Raw genomic sequence first — 22,295 nt, 5'->3', positions numbered from 1 at the left:
TTTATTTCCCTTCCCCAAGCTGGCTGGGCTCTCCCGTTGTGGAGGATAACCCTCCAAAAATTCTTAGACTTATATTTGCTGTTGAGTGTTGTAGTTCCACTACTTATCGTTTATCCAATTTCTCAGGGGAAAAAAGAGGAGGCATTAGAATATTTGGGCAATCCGTGATATGAAGAAGTCCTAATAAGAGCTGAACTTGTCCAGAAGTTGCAAAAAATTAAATGTCTCCTGCATGAGAGGGTGGATGGGGCAATAGAAAGGGAAATCACAGCTCACTGAAATACCGAAGGGCACTTAACCCTCAAATATTTTATTATACAGGTAGTCCTCGACTTATGACCACAATTGAGCCCAAAATTTCTGTTGCTAAGTGAACTTTGCCGCAATTTTATGAACTTTCTTGCCACCGCTGTTAAGTGAATCATTGCAGCGGTTAAGTTAGTAACACGGTTGTTAAATGAATGTGGCTTCCTCACTGACTTTGCTTGTCAGAAAGTTGCAAAAAGTGATCACATGATCCCAGGACACTGCAGCCGTCATAAATATGAACTAGTTGCCAAGCATCCAAATTTTGATCACAGGACCATGAGGATGCTGCAACTGTTTGCAAGTGTGAAAAATGGTCATAAGTCGCTTTTTTCAGTGATGTTGTAACTTCGAACGATCACTAAATGAACTGTTGTAAGTCGAGGACTACCTATATATAAAGCCTTGGTTATTCTCTAAGCCATTGAATGCTTAGCCAGCTTTCTGCAGAATGATGCTTGTGATCAGCATTGGGATGCTGATAAGAGAGGTTCCTACTTGGATGGAGCTGTCTGAATGGTTGGAGATACTGGAAAGAGGCAGAAACAGATGGGGCAAAGTAGAATGGAGCCATGTAATACAGTGAAGGCCTAGCCAGGAGAAGATCCACGCTAGGCAACAGATGGCAAACTGAGATGGGAAGATAACTCAGAATGAAGGACTATTTTTTCATGCCAAAAGCTCAGATTCAGGTGCCTCTGTTAGCACAGATATTGCCTAACTGGCTGGACTTGGTGGTTGGTTCCCATGCTTGGCTAAGACACAATGGGGTTCATTGGCTTGCTTGTTGAAACGTATCAGGATATGAATGAATGCCCTTGAACTGTTTGTGATTTGTAAACCATGGTTTCTGGCATAGGGTGATGCTGTGCCTGATACATTATGTTTAAAACAAACTTAGCAAAGTGCCTGAATCCAGCTGCTTTCATTCTTGAACATTGAATTGGCATTCTTGCCTTCTTGGTTTTTGGACCTGTCCCCTGAAATAAACTCTCTTCTTTTTCAGGTCCTGAGCAATGAGAACACACTAACGTTGAAAAACGTGCACCAAGAAGATGCTGGGAAATATGTGTGCCGTGCTGTGGTTCCACGTGTGGGTGCAGGAGAGCGAGAAGTGTCTCTGACCGTCAACGGTATTTACCATTTATTGTCCCCACTGTCGTTCTTCCAGATCAGGAGTGGGCAATTATAGCAACTCTATGAGCTGTGGACTTCAACTCCCAGAATTCCTGAGCCAGCCATAGTTGGCTCAGGAATTCTGGAAGTTGAGGTCTACAAGTTGTAAGAGTGCCTCACCCCTGCTCTGGATAATCATTTTCCCACTTCGGTGTGTGATTGTTAAACTAAACCTTAGCTCTATATGGCACAGATACACAACATTCAAAGGCCAAGGCCTTCACTGAGATTGTCAACAGGAAGCCACAGTCCAACAGCTGGAGCCAGTGTTAAGATTCAGAGCTATTATTATGAATTAGGTTTGATTTGATACCATGAATATTATTAATCCCATGAGTTTAGTAATTCTCATATTCCAAATTACAAATCAAGGGGAATTTTTGGGACCATGCCAAAAAGTGGAGAGCAGGGGACACAAGTGGCCTTGGGCTTCTGATTTGCCCCAGTGTCTTTTTGACTTATATTTATGGCCTTATTGATCCTGGGAAAACATGCTGTTTTATCTCAGGCCATAAATTGACTTAGCCAGCAGGCTGAGGTAAAGGATATGAAAGTGATAGAAAACCCCACAGCTCCTGAATTTCTCTTCTGTGCTACTCTGGATTTTTAAGCCATTGAATTTGAGGAAAGAGGACTGCTTATCTTTGGAGTGGGGAGACAAAATATAATGTTATACTCTTTTCTTTTCCTTTTTTTCTCTCAAGACTGTATATTACCTTCCATGCAAGCAACAACCCCCCCCCCCCCGGTCAAAATTCTTTGGCTGATCTGGATTGCATTTAACTTTGAATGCAGAGCTGGCTGAAAGGATGGTATGGTAAAAACCTTAGCTAGGCCATCCGTAAAAACAAACAAATAAATAAATAAATCCCTTTGTCTCCCGCTCCATCTCTTATCTCAGGCTTACTTTTTTTTCCCTTGTTGGTTGCTGCGGTTTAATTATAATTTAAATAGCTTGTAGAAAACGAAGTGATACATTTGATCAAAACAAAGAACTTGCTCCTTTCCCCCACACCCTTGTTTCCAACACAATCACACCTCTCCTTCCCCCAACCTCGAAACAAAAAGGAAGTAAATTTTGAAAGCATTGTTTCTAAAGCAACCTACTCAATCGTTTTTGGAATAATTCTGCACAGAGGAAAGTGATAAGGGGCTGAATAAGCACAGAATTATCTCCTCTGGTTTCCTTCTATTTTCAGAACTACCTAGGTGCTTCAATAACCCCCTCCTGTCTCCCAAAAATAAGGGGAAAGAAGAGAGCAAAGAGAAATAGTAGGGGGAAATAGCCCCCCTGACCTTCATTATTACCTATCAGTAGTTTATTAGACCGCATTGCTAAGTTAACATTTTTGTAGTGCCCAACAGCACAAGGTCACCTAGGATGAAAATTGGTTCCAAGGAGGCTGCAGTCTGTCTTAAGTAGACAAGAAAGAGTAGAAGGGGAGAAGTCACTACAAATAAGGAATGCAAGGTCAGGTGGGAATCACACAACCGAGTATAAATATAATTTTTCTATTTTGGTTAGGCGCAACTGTATATTTTGCTAGCCATCTGTTGGTTTCAGTTGGCTCAATCCTGATAAAGCTCCATGTGTATTTTGGTGGACTATTTTTCCAAGTGTGCATCTTGGTAGAAACCTTGGAAGAAATGCTTGCAAGAATATATATGGACTATCTACTTTTTTGCACATTTCACCCAAGAAGTTTATTTTATTGCAACGTTTCCATAGGGCAACATTTCCATAATGCGGTTTTCTCTGCACCTTTCTTTTCATAAATAAAGGTGCCTCAAAAATGATAGAACCAGAATACTTCCAGCTGCGTGTTTGCAACAAAGTTATGCTACTGGGTGGGGTCACATTTGCTATTTGAGAAAATGTTCTGATGGGCAAAGTTTTTGTTTAACCAATGATTCATGTGGAAAGGACCAGACTTTCCCCCCAGGTTTTTGTAGGGGAGAGATTTTAGCTTTTTTGCAAGTTTTCAGTTTCAATCTATATTAAGTCTAACAGTAACAGAGTTGGAAGGGACCTTGGAGGTCATCTAGTCCAGCTCACGCAGGAGACCTGTACTAGGGATTCGAACTGCCGAACTGCCAACCTTTCTGATCGACAAGCTCAGTGTCTTAGCCACTGAGCCACCTAGTCAGAGTCTAAAATTTACCCCAGATTTTATGCAAGCAAAATTAAGCAGCATAACTTTGAAGACTTCAAGCATGGGGTTGGATGCTGGAGTTGGCTGCAGAACTTCTGGTTGTCCATCCTTCCTTTAAAGAATGAAGAGATGGCTTCTCTTAGTGACAAGGCCCATGCTTTGAATGCAGTCCATCATATCAATCAAGATATTATTGCTGCTAAACTTGACATATATCAAGGGGAAAAAAATCTCACATGGGCCAAATTTCACATAGTTTATGGATGTCCAGCAGTCCTGAAACTCACCCTTAAATCTTAAGACCATATGAAATACTGAATTCTGAATACGGCTTGTATATATTGTTTTAAAGAACCCCAGATACCATCAAGTCCTCATAAGTCAGCCGATGAAGCCATTAGGATCCACAGTTTAATTCCTGTCCACCATGGCCAGCTCGAGAAGAAACTTCACTCTTGCGCAATTCCAAAATGTTGTTTCTTTTCTTCTCCACACACACTCACCCCTTTCTACAAACAACAAAGGGCCTTTAATCCTTCTCCTTTATCCCCATCAATTAGGATTGCCCATTGCCTTTATGTGTAAGAAAATCCTTTCCCCAGATGGAGATAAAACAAATCTTGACATCTTATAAAAAATCCATTTTGATGCATGCTTCTGCCAATCCAGATAAACAGTGCAGGGGGCAGGGGAGAATATTTGCCAGTAAGAAAGATATTATTGTGCACTGCCCAAATGTAATAATAAGGATAAATGTCTATTGCCAGGAAGGATAGCTAGAACGCAATCAATTTGCTGCCGAGCACCCTTCCCACTGATAATTCTTCTCCTGTTTATATCCCGTACGTTAGACAGTGATGTTAATAAAGGAAACCTCCACAAACAATCCAAGTTAATGCACAGAAGGAAGAAAAATTGAGAATTGCCCCAGCAGTACAGAAGCAAGAATCGAGGAAGCAGAAATAATATCTGTTTACCTACAAAACATCTCTGGCTTTATTCAAGGCATGTAAAATCCACTTCCAGTAAGCAGAAGCTTCTTCAACTCAGGGGAAAGGTGCAGATCTTGTGTTCTATCCTGGAGGATTGTTTTTTTGAATCAGGGGCTCATAACTCAGGCCAGACCTCCAGATACATGAAGGGCTCTGTTAGTCTTTTGTCTATATTGATTGACATTGGAGACTTAGTTAATTGAATACCTTGCTGTACAACATCTTGCCAAGACAGTTCGTGGCATGTCCTTTTATCCTAAACATCCAGACTCCAGCATCCCCATTTCAAGCAAGACAGTTGTGTGATAAGAACATATTGGTTCTTAGAAGTGCAGCAAAGACAGGGAACAAGGAAATTAAAGCTCTGTTTAGCTCTTCTCCTTATACAGTAGTGGCCAAAATTGTGGAAACCCTTTGGGAAAAGTGTATTTTTGAGGTTTGATGGCTAATAACAACACTTTTTTTTTTTTTTGAGTTTCAAGATAATCCTATTCCACTGCTGGAATGGCCTGGGAATAGCCCAGACCCTAACCCAACTGAAAGTCTATGGAGCCAACTGAAGAAACTTGTTAGTCAGAAGTGACCCAGCAATAAAACCCAGTTAATGGAAGCAATCATTCAATCTTGGTTTCACATTATAACAGCTGCAGAACTAAAAGTCTTGGTTCACTCCATGGGAAGACGTTGTAAGGCCGTAATTCATGCTAAAGGTTACTAACTAAGTATTAACTGACAGGGTGATCATTTTTGTATATCTCGTTTTTTCTACGTGTTTCACTTTTCTTTTTTATACTGTAACTGCTATTCTAATAGCAAATCCTTCATAAAAGTTATTGCATTGCATTCTTGATTAAATTATCTTTCCATTGACATATAATTTTATGGTGCTACTTCCCCAAAAAAGTAGTGTTATTAGCTAGTTTTAGAAAATATATTTTTCCCAAAAGGTTTCCACAATTTTGGCCCCTACTGTACATGTAAACCCTCCACCTGAAATAGGAGAAGAGAAATTAGCATGGTAAGCTTGCCTCCTCAAAATGGAACATTTTGCATATAATAGTAGAAAAACTTCCTAGATTTCATTCATAATTCTATACCATGAAAGCAGTCCAGAATTCTGGGCTTCAGAGAGTCAGTTTGTGATTAAGGTGCTGCCCTAGAAACCAGGAGATTGTGAGTTCTAGTTCCGCTTTAGGCATGAAAGCCATCCGGGTGACTTTATGCCAGTCATTCTTTCTTAGCCCAACCAACTTCATAGGGTTGTTATTGTTGGGAAAAAGAGAAGGAGAAAAGAATATTATGTATGTTCACCGCCTTGAGTTATTTATAAAGTAATAAAGGTGGGATTTAAAAAATCTAGTAAATAAATAAATAAATGGGAACAAACTGTCTGTCCCTCCTTAATAGATGTCTTTTGTGATAGGGAAAACATAAACTAGCACCAGTAAAATACAGGTAGGCAATCAATGAAGGCCAATTGTGTCTATTGGGTACAGATAAATTCAACAGTGTATTATTTTAATGCAGTCTTCCTTCGTTTCACCTGTTCAAATCAGTCTACGTGTTTAGAACTCACCTTTTAAAATCTGCCCTTCTCTAAATATTTCTGCTACCCTTATTGATGTGATTGGGATTAAATCCCATTTTTCATTTAGGAGCTGAAGTCTGAACAATTTAAAAACTTCACCAAAATGAGTGCACATATTAGAGAAAATAATGGAACGTTGATTATGTCAGTAAACACTGATAGCAAAGTGCACACAAAACATAGTATAAATGCTTAAACAAACACACACACATTCACACACACACATAAATACCCAAACACATGCAGAAATGGGATAAAGGAGAATTAAGGCTAGAAAATTAAGAAGACCAAAAGAAATCAACATTCAATTTATCCCTAAAATCTAACTAGATTTTTTATTTTTATTTTTTGGAAAACATCTGCGGATATGACAAAATGATTGTACAATTATTATTATTATTATTTAAAAACTCACCTCTAGTGTCTTGGGTTATCAGCCTGGTACTTTTTTTAAAAAAAAAAGTTAGAGGATCAGAAATGAGACATCAGTCTTCAACTCTTGTTGGAGTGGAGACACAAATATGAAATATTCCTGGTCTTCGGGGCACTAAATTATCTCAATTTTTTTTTAAAAAACAAAGTTTAACCTGATTGAAATCTTTGGGTGCCTGTGCTGCACAATAGGCTTGATCATTGAAAACCCCAGCAGCTGAAATTCCCATGACAACCACACTTCAAAATGCCTGTTGTGCAAAAGAAATAACAAAACCCGAACTCACATTTGCCGTGTGAATGCATACATGATAAGAAATGGAGCAGAAATGCTCCCTCCCCCCACCCTTGCTGCATTTAACTGGGACAGATTCTTGTCTGAATAAAAAGTTATTGAATAAAAGGAATGTTTCTCCCGAAAACACAAGCAACGGCTTCAAAGGAAATAATATCATTCATTTATGCCTTTCCCTCCAGGGTTACTTTTTGGCCTTCATTTGATTTCAGAAAGGCCCTGAAGTCACAAATCTGCCACTCTTTTTGTAGGTTTGTTTTGTGAGGTGTTTTTTTTTTCCTTCTTTCTTTTCTTTTTTTTCTTTTTCTGCTTCTGGGCTGTACAAATAAATTGGCAGCAAAGTCCTAAAAATAACGGCAACCAATCGTGCCACCATTTATATCCATGGCAACACTGTCTGAAGGTTTTAGCTGCCTGGAGATGGCCTAATGCTCATGCACCAAATGCCAGGCGACAAAGAGATTGGCAGCTTCCACAAGTTGATTCTGCCCACTGGGGCATGAGACGCCCGTTCCTGAATTCCAAAAAGTCTATTTTCTCCATCCAAGGCACATTGCTGAGCTGTTCCTTTTTTTATGAGAATTAACCCCCCGGTCATGTTTCCTTATCATCCTCGTAAAAGGCAAAATGTTTAGCTCTTGCATTGATTCCGCCCACCTGTTGTCTTTCCTTTTGCTTCTTCTTCACCTGTGCCCCCTTAATGGGATGGGCTGCAAAATAAAAACAAGAAACAGCAGTTCAAAGCAGGGCTTGAGGTGATTGAGCCCTAACTCAATCAAGGTAAAGGTATTAGGGTTAATAACTCAACAGTGAGTTTCACCCAACTTTAAAAGATGCAGGTCACCGGTGGGCCATATTCAAGGTGAAACTGGTAAAGATGTTTCCACTTTCTCATGGGGGTGGGAGGGGTCTCACAGGGTTTTTTGGCAGCTCTTGCATCTACAGCAGGAATGCCTTTGTCACATTTGGATGTTTTAAGAGCCTTGGTGGCACAGCGGACTAAAGTGCTGTTAAGTAGCACTTAGCTGCCAGCTGCCTGCAATTACTGCAAGTTCAAATCTCACCAGGTTCAAGGTTGACTCAGCCTTCCATCCTTCCGAGGTAGGTAAAATGAGAACCCGGATTGTGGGGGAAATAAGGTGACTTTGTATAAAAAAGAACACTGCTTAGAGGGGGCCGAAAGCCCTACTAAGCAGGTATATACAAAAGTATGAAGGCTATTACCTAACACATTGTAAGCCGCCCTGAGTCTCCAGAGAAGGGCAACATATAAATTGAACCAATCAATCAATCAATCAATCAATAATACAGCAGAGACATCACCCTACCAACAAAAGTGCGTATAGTCAAGGCTATGGTTTTCCCAGCTGCAATGGATGGCTGCGAAAGTTGGACCATAAGAAAGGCTGAGCGCCAAAGAATCGAGGCCTTTGAACTCTGGTGCTGGAGAAGACTCCTGCGAGTCCCTTGGACTGCAAGGCGATCAAACCGGTCAATCCTAGAGGAGATCAACCCTGACTGCTCTTTAGAAGGCCAGATCCTGAAGATGAAACCCAAATACTTTGGCCACCTAATGAGAAGGAAGGACTCACTGGAGAAGAGCCTAATGCTGGGAAAGATTGAGGGCAAAAGAAGAAAGGGACGGCAGAGAATGAGGTGGATGGAATTACTGAAGCAGTAGGCATGAGCTTAAATGGACTCCGGGGAATGGTATAGGACAGGAAGGCCTGGAGAAACGTTGTCCATGGAGTCACGATGAGTCGGACACCACTTCGCAACTAACAACAACAACAACAGCACACCAATAGGGTGATAAAGCTGGCTAAAGAATTGAATACAGAATAAGAGAATTGGCAGGGATCTTGGATGTCTTCTAGTCCAGCCTCCTGCTCAAGCTGGAGGCCCTATGCAATTCTGGACAAATCTCTGTCTTGTCTTGTCTTAAACACCTTCTGTAATGGAGCACTCCTCACTTCTGGAGGGAAGCCATTCCACTGATTGTTTTCACTTTCAGGAAATTTCTCCTTAGTTCTAGGCAGGGGTGGTATTCACTGACTTTCCCTACTGGTTCGCAAATGTGAGCATGCGCGTGCACATGAGCACGGCCTTTCGTGCATGTCCTTTGCTTGTGCACACGCCTTCTGCACATGTGCCCGGACTCAAATACGTGCCTAAATAGGACAGCATAGAGCCGGGGTGAGTGGGTAGGCCCACCGGAGATTTCCACTACCGATTCGTCCGAACCGGCCGAATACCACCTCTGGTTCTAGGTCAGGGGTCAGCAACCTGTGGCTCCGGAGCCACATGCGGCTCTTTGGGCCCTCTGTTGTGGCTCCCTATCAGGTGATCCCACCACTGGCTGGCCCCACCCCTCGCCCTCTCCTCCCAGTCACTTCTCGCTTGGCCTGAGAAGGTAAGGGTGACGGCAGGGGATGGAGAAGCGGCCAGGGCAGAGACAGAGAGATACAGAGAGGGGGGAGAGGGAGGGGGAAGGGAGGGAGGGAGGGGAGAGAGAGAGATGTCAAAAGGGTTTTGTGGTTCCTGGTGTTTTTTAACAACTGGTTCTCTGCCCTAATGACCGGCTGGGTAGGCGTGGCTATGGGGTCATGTGACTGGTGGAAGTGAGTGACATTGAGTTGGCCACGCCCACCCAGGTTTTGTGGCTCCCGGTGTTTTGTTTTCTGTGGAAAACAGGTCCAAATGGCTCTTTGAGTGCTTAAGGTTGCAGACCCCTGTTCTAGGTTAAATCTTTCATTGATAATCTTCCATCCATTACTTCATGTCCTGCTATGTGGCCCTTTGGGGAATAGGTCAACCCTCCCCTCCCCCAAACCAGGGGTGAAATGCTCCCGGTTCGGACCAGGATGGCGATGGCGGCAGGCAGTTCGGAGAACCGGTAGTTCGGAGAACCGGTAGGAAAAATCCCTATCCCGCCCCCCATGCCCAGCTGAGCCACGCGATCATCAGAGGCTTTTTTTCTTTTAAATGCCTCTGATGAGCCAAACTCTGATGATCCCAGCTAAATTTTAAAAGTAAAAAAAAAAATTGGCCATGCCCACCCAGTCACATTACCCCCCACCAAGCCACGCCCACAAAACTGGTAGTAACAAATTTTAGTTTTCACCACTGCCCCAAACACACACATTTTCTCTGTGACAGCTCCTCAAACCATCTTCTGACTTCTTTTCACAGAAGGCACATTCATGTTCAAATGAATTATTAGGCTCTAAGCATTCCTTTCCTATCTGAAAACAAATATCAATATCACGGATCTATACTATAACTGGAAGACAATAGAAACAACATCTTCCTCCCCACGCAGGATTAAAGGAAGCCTCATCTAGAGATTTTTTTTTCAATCTGTTAAATTAAAACAGTTTCCTATAACTGTTTTTTTTTTAATAAGTCTCTTAGATCCATACCCAGTTCAATCCCAGAACCATTCCTCAGATTTGGGAATGGGATTCTGAAGAACGTCAGAAGAACAATATAGAATCAACTAGAAATGAACATGCTACAAATTCTGGGTACAACTCTTTTGGGTCCTGAGCCTCTGTGCAAAATAAATTTCCAGTGTTGGAGAATTCACAACTTCTGGAGACAAGTTGTTCCACTGATTAATTGTGAATCTAACTGTCAGGAAACTTCTCCTTATTTCTAGATCCTTCTCTCCTTGATTACTTCCCACTCATTGCTTCTTGTCCTGCCCTCAGGTGCTTTGGAGAATAGTTTGACTCCATCTTCTTTGTGGCAGCCCCTGAGATATTGAAACCCTGCTTTCATGTCATCCCTAGTCCTTCTCTTCATTACATTAAACATACCCAGTTCCTGCAATCATTCATCATTTGTTCTAGCCTCCAGTCTCCTAATCATCTTTTTGTTCTTCTCTGCACTCTTTCCAGAGTCTCAACATCTTTTTTTTTTTGTATCATGGTGACCAAAACTGGACTATTGTGTGGGCTGTGGTACTAGCCCAAGATAATCCACTCCCATTTGACTTCAATTCATACTTGTACAAAGAAACCAATATGGAGATTGTATCTCAAATTAACATTGGGGGAATACGAGATCTTCATTTACTGTAGTTCCTCAGGATATCAAACCAGCTTGGAAGGAAATATTTGAAACAGAGGTGTGCTAATCCTAGGAGAACTACCTTTTTTTAAAAAAAAGACATAAAGCTATTTCTTAGTCCTCATTGTTCTTTATGCCTGAATCCCTGGCGTTGGTTAGTTGGGACATAGCAAAGATGTGTGTGAGAATGAAATCAGGAAGCAGAATGGAGGATAGGAAAGTGTGAGGGGATGATTATGATTTGTGTAATAAACAAGGCTGTCTTCCAAATTCCGGAAGGAAATGGGAATTACGGTAAATTAAGCCAATCCCTTTTGCTGCCCATACCTGGCCCCTAAACTTTGTAATAATCTATCATAACATTAGCTGAACGTAGCATTCTACATGGGAACACTAAAATTACTCCAGTCATCAGTGATTAGGGAATGGAGTTAATGTGTGCACTCACAGGGATACACCCCTACCTAATCCTCTCTTTGCTTATTTCATTTTGATTGCTAATGCTTCTTATTAAGAATCAGACGTGCCCGCTTTGGTTTTGCCCATGTTAGACTGCTATGCTGGTTAGACAGAAGATGGAAGAAGGGGTTTGCATTGTGCTGTAGTGCCCTCTGCTGATCACCAGCCTTTCAGCAGATGACGTTCCTAAGTTAGAATCCCAATTTTGCCACACTGCTTCAACCCAAAAATAAAACACATAATTGACAGGAAGGATTGACAGGTTAAGCTTCAGTTGCCTTGAGTGGCACACATTCAAATGGCATTGTGAACTAAAAAACAAAAACAACCCTCCACCATTTCTGCATTGATCAGGAAAAGAAAAGAATAAATCAAAACACAGGTAGTCCTTTAACTTACTACCACAACTGGAAACAGAATTTCTGTTACTAATTTTAAGATGTTTTTGCCACAGTTGTTAAGTGAATCCAACTTGCCCCCTTGAATTTGCTTGTCAGAAGCTGGCTGGGTAAATTGCAAATGGCTATCACATGACCCCAGGATGCCACAACCATAGTAAATATATGCCGGTTGCCAAGCCCCCCCAATTTTGATGACATGACCCTGTGGAGGATGAACGTGCCCAGATGAACGAGTTCAGAAATGCCAAGTTCATCCCATTACCATTTTGAGTTTGTGTCACCATAAGCACAGTGGAGAAATGGGATGATGTTCTAAATAGGACTAGCTAGTTGACCTACAAAAGTCGTAACTGCGAGGACCAGCTGTAAACCAGGTTTTTTTCAAAAGTCATAAGTCTGAGGACCAACTGTAAGTCAGGTTTTTTTAAAAGTCGTAAGTCTGAGGCCAGCTGTAAATCAGGTTTTTCAAAAGTCATAAGTGTGAGGACCAGCTTTTTCAAAAGTCAAACGTCTGAGGACCAGCTGTAAGTCAGCTTTTTCAAAAGTCATAAGTGCGAGGACCAGCTGTAAGTCAAGTTTTTTTAAAAAAGCTGTAAGTGTGAGGACCAGCTGTCAGGCTTTTCAAAAGTCATAAGTGCAAGGACCAGCTGTAAGTCTGGTTTTTCGGTGCCAATGTAACTTTAGTCTCTGAATGAACGGTTGTAAATCAAGGATTATCTGTAAAGCAGTCTTTCATCACCACTTTCTCTCTCCTTCCTTCCCAGGACCTCCTATCATCTCCAGCACACAGACCCAGCACGCTCTCCATGGAGAAAAAGGCCAGATCAAATGCTTCATCCGCAGTACACCTCCACCAGACCGAATCGTGAGTTTGGGTCTTCCAGAAGTTGTGAATGACACGGGGCATAGCAATAGCAATAGCACTTGGACTTATATACCACTTCACAGTGCTTTTACAGCCCTCTCTAAGTGGTTTACAGAGTCAGCCTATCGCCCTCAACAATCTGGCTCCTCATTTTACCCACCTCGGAAGGATGGAAGGCTGAGTCAATCTTGAGCCGGTCAGGAGCTAACTGCTGGCAATCAGCAGAGTTAGCCTGCAATACGGCATCAGCATTCCAACCCTGAGCTTGGTGAGATTCAATCTGCCAAATTGCAGGCAGCCGGCAGTCAGCAGAAGTAGCCTGCAGTACTGCACTCTAACCACTGTGCCCCCAAGGGTCACCTATCATGATAATAGATTGATATCCTAGGGTTAAATAAATATTTCCAGGGAGTTTGAGCAACAGAGGGAGAAAGAGGGAATAACATTTATTGATTCGATTTATTGGTTCTATTTATATGCCGCCCTTCTCCGGAGACTCAGGGCGGCTTACAATGCGTTAAGCTTACAATGCCTTCATACTTTTGAATATACCTGCTTAGTAGGGCTTTTGCCCCCCCCCCCCAGGTGGTATTCTTTTTTATACAAAGTCAGCTTATTGCCCCCACAAACCGGGTCCTCATTTTACCTACCTCGAAAGGATGGAAGGCTGAGTCAACCTTAAGCCTGGTGAGATTTGAACTTGCAGTAATTGCAGGCAGCTGGTGTTACTTAACAGTGCTTTAGTCTGCTGCGCCACCAAGGTTCTTATAACATAGCAAATCAGGCATCAAAGTCAGGGCTATATTTTTGTATGTCTGGAGATTGAAAAAGGAAAAGTCAGATTGACTGTAGCCATTTCCTGTAGCCAAGGAACCACCCCTGAGAAGATGTTTCTCCTGGTTGCCACACAGCAAACCTCATTCAGAAGAGGTTGATAAGGGAAGGGTGGACCCTACGACGTGTCCTTCCATGAAGAAATAGGTTGATATGAATAACGTTAAGATGGTGCATAACATTTTTAACCTTTCTGATGTTCCTTTTTCATGGATGTCAAGAAATAATAAATCAACAGGTGGTTTTTGACTTACAACAGTTCATTTAATGACCATTCAAAGTTACAATGCCACTGAAAAAAGTGACATATGACCAACACTTATGTCCATTGCAGCACCCCCATGGCCATGTGATCAAATTTCTTGGCAACTGGCATGTATTTTTGATGGTTGCAGGGTTCCAGGCTCATGTGGTCCCCTCTTGCAGTTTCTGACAAGTAGCAATAGCAATGGCACTTAGACTTATATACCGCTTCACAGTGCTTTACAGCCCTCTGTAAGCAGTTTAAAGAGTCATCATATTGCCCCCAACAATCTGGGTCCTCATTTTACCCACCTCGGAAGGACGGAAGGCTGAGTCAACCTTGAGCCTGGTGAGATTCGAACTGGCAAATTGCAGGCAGCTGGCAGTCAGCAGAAGTCGCCTGCAGTACTGCACTCTAATCACTGCACCACCACGGCTCTTCCTGCAGTAAAGTCAATGGGGAAGCTATATTCACTTAACAGCCATGTTACCAACGTAACAACTGCAGTGATTCACTGAACAATGGTGACAAGCAAGGTCATAAAATGGGGCAAAGCCAGTGGTGGGATTCAGCCAGTTCTCACCACTTCGAAAGAACCGGTTGTTAACTTTCTGAGCAGTTTGGCAAACTGGTTGTTGGAAGAAAACATTAGGGCAGAGAACCGGTTGTTAAATTATTTGAATCCCATCACTGGGCAAAGCCCATAGCTTTTGGGCTCAATTGTGGTGGTAAATTGAGGGCCATGCATATATATGCATACATTGTTTGGTCACTACCATAGAAGACCTCCAAGGTCCCTTCCAACTCTGTTGTTCCATAAAGGCAGTGAAGATAGTAGCTAAAAAGCACAAGGGATTATACTTCGTTTTAATCTGCAGGCCTGGTCCTGGAAGGAAAACGTCTTGGAGTCTGGAACTTCAGGGCGATACACGGTAGAAACCGTCAGCACCGATGAAGGTGTCATCTCCACCCTAACCATCAGCAACATCGTGCGGGCCGACTTCCAGACTATTTACAACTGCACCGCCTGGAACAGTTTCGGTTCGGACACCGAGATCATACGTTTAAAAGAACAAGGTGGGGATTGCTTCCGCGGTATTTCAAAACCAGAACCAGGGAGTCTGGGAGTCACCCCAGGTGCAATGGAGTGAAGGCTTTTCCCGCCGAACATGAAAGAGAGAGGCAGGATTAAAATAGGATGAAATAAAAACACAAGGTTTTGACATACCTGGGGGCCTGGCTTCCTAGTGGGAGAAATGTTAAAAGGCCATGTTTTAAGGTACAAGTATTCACAAAGCACCAAAGAGGATGGAGTAGCAGTTCCAAAGTCTGGCAAGCCTCTTCGGCTTAGGAAAACGTGACAAAAGAAGTTCCAAAGTCCAACTTTGATGAAGCAGAACAATAATCTGATTAAGAGCAGAGAAAGGAAAAGCCTTAGTTTGTGCCTCGTAGTATTTAATGATGATCTGGAAGTGTAAATTGATTAATTACTTCCTGCTTATCCTAAATCAAGCCTATTCCTGCTGAGCATTAACCATGATCGAGACTTCTTAGAATGCTTAGATGCATTGAACAAAGAGTTAAATCTATATATTGCACAATTCATAATTTGTATTTCGTCAAATTTCTCTAATGTGAGCATTGCTTTGTTGAGATTTTTGTTTTGTATTGTTCAAACCATCTTCAATTGATTCAAAGGAAATCATGGAATTAATGTCTATAGCCAATCAGATATAGGGAATATCTTCTCTTACATATAGAGAAAAACAATTAATGTTGCCCTTGGACATATTGCTGGCCTTTGGACCGTTGGCAAAATATGATATGCTTCTACCCTTGTTTGTGGTCACTTCTTCTTTCCCGTCTCATTTAATATGCAAATTAAATTAGATGAAGTTAGGGGCTTTAATTTTTTGCTCTTTGGCCCACCCATTTCTTTCTGTTCTGCCTTGCCTGCTGTAGAGAATACCAAACCCTGACCAACCATTGAAACTCAGTGGTGCCTTTTAACTTCTTGTCCTTATGGTGCGCTAACATGATTTACATATAAATTGAATTCAGACGAAATTGTTTTAAGCAAAGCTATATGTTTCAGTGACATGCCTGCAGAACAAAATTGCGCCAAGTGAGAAGAAATGTTTCTTCAGAGTCTGAATACAGACGGAGGAGTTCAGAAAGTTCTTGTTCATCCCACTAGGACTTTGTGTTTGTGTCACCATAAACACAATAGAAAAAATGGGATGCACTAAATATGGCCAGTTAGTTGATCTACAAAATGATCTTGTTCTGCTCCCAGACAGAAAACTTTGAGAAGGGAAGATCAAAAGAGTTGAAGTTGTGTTAAATAGAAGTTAAGAATGGAGTTCCTATCTTAAGGTAAAGGTTCCCCTCGCACATATCTGCTAGTTGTTCCTGACTCTAGGGGGCGGTGCTCATCTCTGTTTCAAAGCCGAAGAGCCAGCGCTGTCCGAAGACGTCTCCGTGGTCATGTGGCCGGCATGACTAAATGCCAAAGGCGCACAGAACGCTGTTACCTTCCCACCAAAGGTGGTCCCTATTTTTCTACTTGCATTTTTTACATGCTTTCAAACTGCTAGGTTGGCAGAAGCTGGGACAAGTAACGGGAGCTCACTCTGTTACACAGCACTAGGGATTCGAACTGTTGAACTTCCGACCTTTCGATCGACAAGATCAGGGTCTTAGCCTCGTGGATGTGAAAAAGCAGTAGAAACACAATGAAGTAAAGGTTTATAGGGTTTATTAGCAAAGCTGTAGTGGAATGTAGTCGGGAGTCCCAGGAGAGCTCTTTCCCAGAGGGCAAAGAGACAGAGGGACTTGGAATGTCTGACAGGCAAGAAGAGACCAAGGTCAAACCCTCCCTAACAATCAAAGGTTATTCTATAGTGATGGCAGATAATTGCTTTAGTCTGGCAAGATTCTGTCTGCAGGCAAACAACAATAAAGGAACTACTCATAAGTAACTTCGCATGTCACTCTTGGTTCTTTGGGCCAGACATTAATCTTGCCAGACTAAAGCAATTGTCTGGAATAATGATAGATATTCTAAAAGGAAGAGATAACAATCTTAAACTAAAAGGCCTGAGAAAGTTACCAATTAGGGGAGGCAGGGAAAATTACAAAACTTGTGTGCATTGGGGAAAATAAGCTTTAACTAATATGGCACAAGCATGCAGAAGTGAAGCCATTATATACTGGAAGGGAAAGAGGGAAATGGGATACATCGTTTAAACCGCCTTACCTTTGTAATGATCTTCTGCATTAGCATTAGAGTCATATAAACTCCTTTAGATACCATAATTTCTTTGGGGATTATAAATTACAGATACGAGTAGCATCCTTCAGATTTCGGCTTGCAAATAATGGTTTGGAGAAAATAGCCTGCACCATTATCTATTCTAGATTTTCATGACCACCCAGTTACTGTTCTGCAGAATTTAATTGCAAATATCCTCTCTCCATCTCATTTTTTGTCTAGTGATCCATCCTGGGATCATAATATATGATATAACACCGTATAACCAATCTGATTTAGCTAATTGCTGAAATCAACAGTAATTCATGAAACCTACTTACAGGATGGGCTATATTTCCTGTTTAGTCACATAAAATGGAGACTAATCAAGGAGAGAAGCAACCTAGAACTAAGAAGAAATTTCTTGACAGTTAGATCAATTAACCAGTGGAACAACTTGCCTGCAAAAGTTGTGAATGCTCCAACACTGGAAATTTTTAAAAAGAAATTGGACAGCCATTTGTCTGAAATGGTGTAAGGTTTCCTGCCTGAGTAGGGGGTTGGACTAGATAGAAGACCTCCAAGGTCCCTTTCAATTCTGTTTATTTATTGGTTCGATTTATATGCCACTCTTTTCCGGAGACTCAGGGCGGCTTACAATGCGTTAAGCAATAGCCTTCATACTTTTGTATATACCTGCTTAGTAGGGCTTTTTGGCCCCCCCAAGCGGTGTTCTATTTTATACAAAGTCAGCTTATTGCCCCCACAATCCGGGTCCTCATTTTATCTACCTTGGAAGAATGGAAGGCTGAGTCAACCTTGAGCCTGGTGAGATTTGAACTTGCAGTAATTGCAGGCAGCTGGTGCTACTTAACAGTGCTTTAGTCTGCTGTGCCACAAAGGCTGTTATTCTAAATTCAAAAAATTCTAAAAGGAAATGCTTTTGATTGAAACATGATTATAATTTTAAAGGTCCCCTTTTAACCCTCATAGAATAGGGACAGGACAGGACAGGACGGGACGGGACAGGATAGTTGGAAGGGACCTTGGAAGTCTTCTAGTCCAACCCCCTGTTCAAGCAGGATGTATAAATGTCCTATACCATTTATACATTGATTCTGTAGGGTCTCCAGTTCCATCACTTCCTCTTAAAAGTTAGAGTGGGCACTTGGACTGTTCTCATTAAGTTCTCACTTAAAGGCAAGGCTCCCTTTCAGATGAAACTGAAATTAAACGGATTTAAAGCCAGCCTTGGTTTCAGCCCAGTATAAATAAAGTTTAGCAGATTGTTTTCCTGTTGCCCGCCTTCCCTGGGCAAGCAGATGTTATTTGCAACGCTAAGAAAGTGTGGATCCCAGTAAAAGCACTCTGCAAGGAGTTGTTGAGTTGTTCACAATACAGATAAATGTAATTAAAGATCATTTGAGATGGACCACTGTTCTGCAGAGCTCATAAAGAACAGGTGACTGCAGACTGCCCAGCAGTCTTGGGAAGCAGGCGGCTCTGCCAAAAATAGCAGCCTCATTTTGATGTAGGTTGAAAAGCTGCTGGTTGATTTATAAGGGCTATAGGAAAGGGAATAACGTTTCCAACAATTGCTTTTCCAACTGCCAATCTAATCATATATACAACGGTCCCAGGACTATAACCCTTTTGCCTATAAGTGCTGAATGTTTGAATGTTCCCCTGGATTTTAAAACATTCTGCAGATGGAAAGCTAAAATATCTTGCCCACCATTCAGCTAAATTCATTTCCTCAGAAAATCGGTTTCCACAAGCAAAGCTTTCTTTCTTTCTTTCTTTCTTTCTTTCTTTCTTTCTTTCTTTCTTTCCTTCCTTCCTTCCTTCCTTTCTTCCTTCCTTTTCTCTTTTTTCTTTCTTCCTCTTTTTTCTCCTTCTCCATCTCCTTCTCCTTCCTTCTGTCCTTCCTTCCTTCTTTCCTTCCTTTCCTTTCCTTCTCCTTCCTTCCTTCCTTCTTTCCTTCCTTCCTTTTTTATTTCTTCTTCACTGAAATAGGCAGTCTTGCAAAGAGACCCCCATGTGCAGGAATGAAAATGGTAGTATACTAAAATTAGGCCCCACCACAAGCAATTTCCTCCAAGTATATTTTGAAAGATGACGGACCCTCAGATGGGTGTTGCCTGATGTCCAGAGGCAACCCTGAATTTCGGAACCCCCTCACTCTTGCAACAAGTGTGGGCACGGCCCCTGAAGCTGCCTTTGGAAATGATGGGCAAAACCTCCCCGGGATTCGCTTACTCTATAAAAGGCAACCCCGGCAAAAGTAAAAAAACAAAAACAAAAACTGAAGTGACATTGCAGTTGGGCGTTGGCTGTAGACACTTGCTTTATTTTCAAACAGGTACGGAAATGAAGTCAGGAGCTGGTATGGAAACAGGTACGGAATTATGAGTGAAGGTGACTCTGTGAACTGAACTCCCCCCATCTCCCAAGCTAATCCCAATGAAACAGTTATGCCACATCCATTAACAGGAGGTAAAAGGATGCCTGAGAGAGGAAGAATTGTTGGAAGGGTTGATTAGCCTTCAGAATCCTTGGGTTCTTTAAAGTTCTCCCATTCCTACCAGTCCTCCCAGTTCCAAATGGGAGAGTGCTACAATTCATACTACGACTACCGAAGGGGATGAATTGGTGAGCACGAAGAAGAGGATATCTTACTTATCCTTAGACCCAGAACTGGAAAATGCCCCACGAATGGCCTATTAACATGTTCTTTAAGCCATGTCCAACCGATTGAACCTGGTCTCTAAAATGAATACTGGCATGTCAAAACGACCACAAGCAAAATTCAATTTCAGGTATAGCCTATACCTCCCTCTATTGCTAAATTAACTATGATTTTCTCCTAGAGATTTTACTTACTCCTTTTGGCAAGCTTGTGGGAATCCAAGGAATTGATCATGGTTAGTTTCTGGTTAGATATTTTGGGGAAACAGAAATGACCGTTCCAATGCAGGAATTATTTTGCTGACTTATGTTTACCATGTTTCTGAAAACCGCTTTTTGCTAGCTTCTTCCCATCCCATCATCCTGCTCTGCTCTTGCATGAGCCCCATCACAATCCATCTTTCTCTCCATGTTTGCATTTGTTACTAGGACCTCATCTTCCCTTCATAAAAGCTTTTCACTTACCTCTGGATCAGCCTGTGTGTTACTCTGAAAGCTTGGCTGGCAGCATCTTTCCTGTTCCACCTACATTCCAAGAACAGGAACAGGAAAAATCATCGTCATCCTCTTTTAATGACCCCATAATCCCTTGCGGGGTAGAGTCTGGGCAACTGAAAGGAGCCAAGTATTTACTGGCCAGATGCCATTCCTATTGCGGAGTTATATTCAGCAGATATATTCTCAGTGTGTCCAGAAAGAGAAATATCTGCCTCTACCTAGGATCAAACTCACAGCCTCCTGATTGTGAGGCGAGAGCGCCACCTCTAGGCCACCGCACCACTCAAGAACAGGAAAAATGTTTCTCCTAAATTCACATCCCCTTGGGCCTAATCTGCCATGGGTCATTAGCAGATGGAGTGGGTTCACAATTTAAAGCAGGCGGCCATTGCTTTGTTCTTTTGGCATTTCACTCTCTCCCCCTCCGACCTCGTCTTCCTCATCCATCAGGCTGCCAGGGAAAACCAAGATTATCCCAATCAAGAACCTGGAAGATCGTTGTAAGTGGCTTCCAAAATTAAGTCAAGGAGCCATGCATGACTTGAAATCTGCATGGTTGCCAAGGTCATTCATGATGGTGGAGCTGGTGATGATGGTGGTGGTGGTGGGAGGAGACAAAAATGGCAAGATGGCTTCTGCAGCCGTGTAATCCAAGCCCTGCTCTTTTCTTGTGTGTGATGGGCAGAAGGAATAACCTTGAGGAACAGGAGGAAGAACCGCAACCAAGACAATGGTGAGATAAAAGAAATACGAGTCTGGGACAGGAATGCGATTTGAGAAAGCATCTTAGACATGACCCTCCCTGCTTCCCATAAAGAAAAAGGGAGGGTGGGGAGGGAATGTGCATTAAGACTTGCAAGATTCTGTTACTATAATATTTGATATACAGGTAGTCCTTGACTTGCAATCATTCATTGAGTGGCTGTTCGAAGCTACAACAGCACTGAAAACAGTGACATACAACCAGTCTCACATTATGGCCGTCCCAGCATCCTTACAGTCACGTGATCAAAACCTAGGTGCTTGACAACTAGTGTGTGTGTTTACAATGGTTACAACATCCCAGGGTCACTTAAAGACCTGTGATTCATTTAACAACTGCAGCACTTTGCTTAACAACCATGGCTTTGCTTAACAACCATGGCAAAAAGGCCATAAAAGCAGGCACAACTCATGTAAGCCACCTCACTTAGCAACAGAAATCCTGTTCCCAATTGTGGTCATAAGTTGAGGACTACCTGTGTTAAACTTTATAATATATGTAGTATTAGCTTGCATGTCTTTGGTTTTCAAATTTGGTCGATCTTAGAGGGCTGACACACACATGTGTTGTACATTAAAAGGGGAGGAGCAGTGCTTCAATCACATAATTGTGGATGCCATCTTATTATTTTTTTTCCCTTTCTGCCCACAGGGACCATCACTGTCATTTGTTCATTTGAGATACCTGAAATATTTCTAGACCTCTTTTAAGGACAAAATTTCCCCAAGGTGGCTTATAATCATAAATTCATGTCTATAAAAGCACTATAAAAAAAATAAGAATAACGGTAACAGTAAGAACAAGGAGCAGTTAAAACAACTCATCCTGGAAAGCAATCTCAAACAGGTAAAAGAACAATTCAACAAAATTCATTTAAGTCAAGGCCAAAAGAAGCAGCTGCAAACTTTTCTGAAAATCTGCAGAGGTGGATCCCAATTAATTCTGCAGGAAATTTGGCCCTCGGTAATGTAACCAGGACCAAGAGATGGACCAAGATCTTGAACATTGGCAGAAAAAAAGATGAAAACAAACAACAATTTTAAAAAAAGAGCTATCAGAATTCTGGGATACGTAAACCAGCCTCGGATCTGTTGGATTATATTGGAAAAAGTTGAAGCTACATGCATATTGTAATCTTCACTTTTCAGAATATGGGGACTAGGGTTCACACACACACACACACACACACACACACACAATATACAAGCAATAAATATCAATAAAAATGAACAAAAATGTATAGATCAGTGGTTCTCAATCTGTGGTTCGCGGAC

At 41.9% G+C, this 22,295-nt stretch overlaps 1 protein-coding gene across 3 annotated transcripts in view; it reads left to right on the top strand.

The window, feature by feature from the left end:
- Positions 1-22,295, top strand: part of KIRREL3 (kirre like nephrin family adhesion molecule 3) — an 847,361-nt gene that overhangs the window by 762,828 nt on the left and 62,238 nt on the right. The window contains exons 10-14 of one of the 3 annotated variants that reach the window (XM_087876028.1): positions 1,313-1,439; positions 12,641-12,741; positions 14,698-14,896; positions 19,435-19,470; positions 20,944-20,991. In XM_087876028.1, coding sequence (XP_087732154.1) covers positions 1,313-1,439; positions 12,641-12,741; positions 14,698-14,896; positions 19,435-19,470; positions 20,944-20,991 — 511 coding nt within the window. The remainder of the gene's footprint in view (positions 1-1,312; positions 1,440-12,640; positions 12,742-14,697; positions 14,897-19,434; positions 19,471-20,943; positions 20,992-22,295) is intronic. The other 2 variants (XM_034421931.3, XM_034421932.3) reach the window with 2 other exon arrangements.

This window comes from Pantherophis guttatus, chromosome 9 (genome assembly GCF_059756535.1).
Source record: "Pantherophis guttatus breed Tessera chromosome 9, ASM5975653v1, whole genome shotgun sequence".
Classification (NCBI taxonomy): domain Eukaryota; kingdom Metazoa; phylum Chordata; class Lepidosauria; order Squamata; family Colubridae; genus Pantherophis; species Pantherophis guttatus.
The sequence above is the reverse complement of the archived record's forward strand: the minus strand, read 5'-3'. Positions and strand labels throughout refer to the sequence as shown.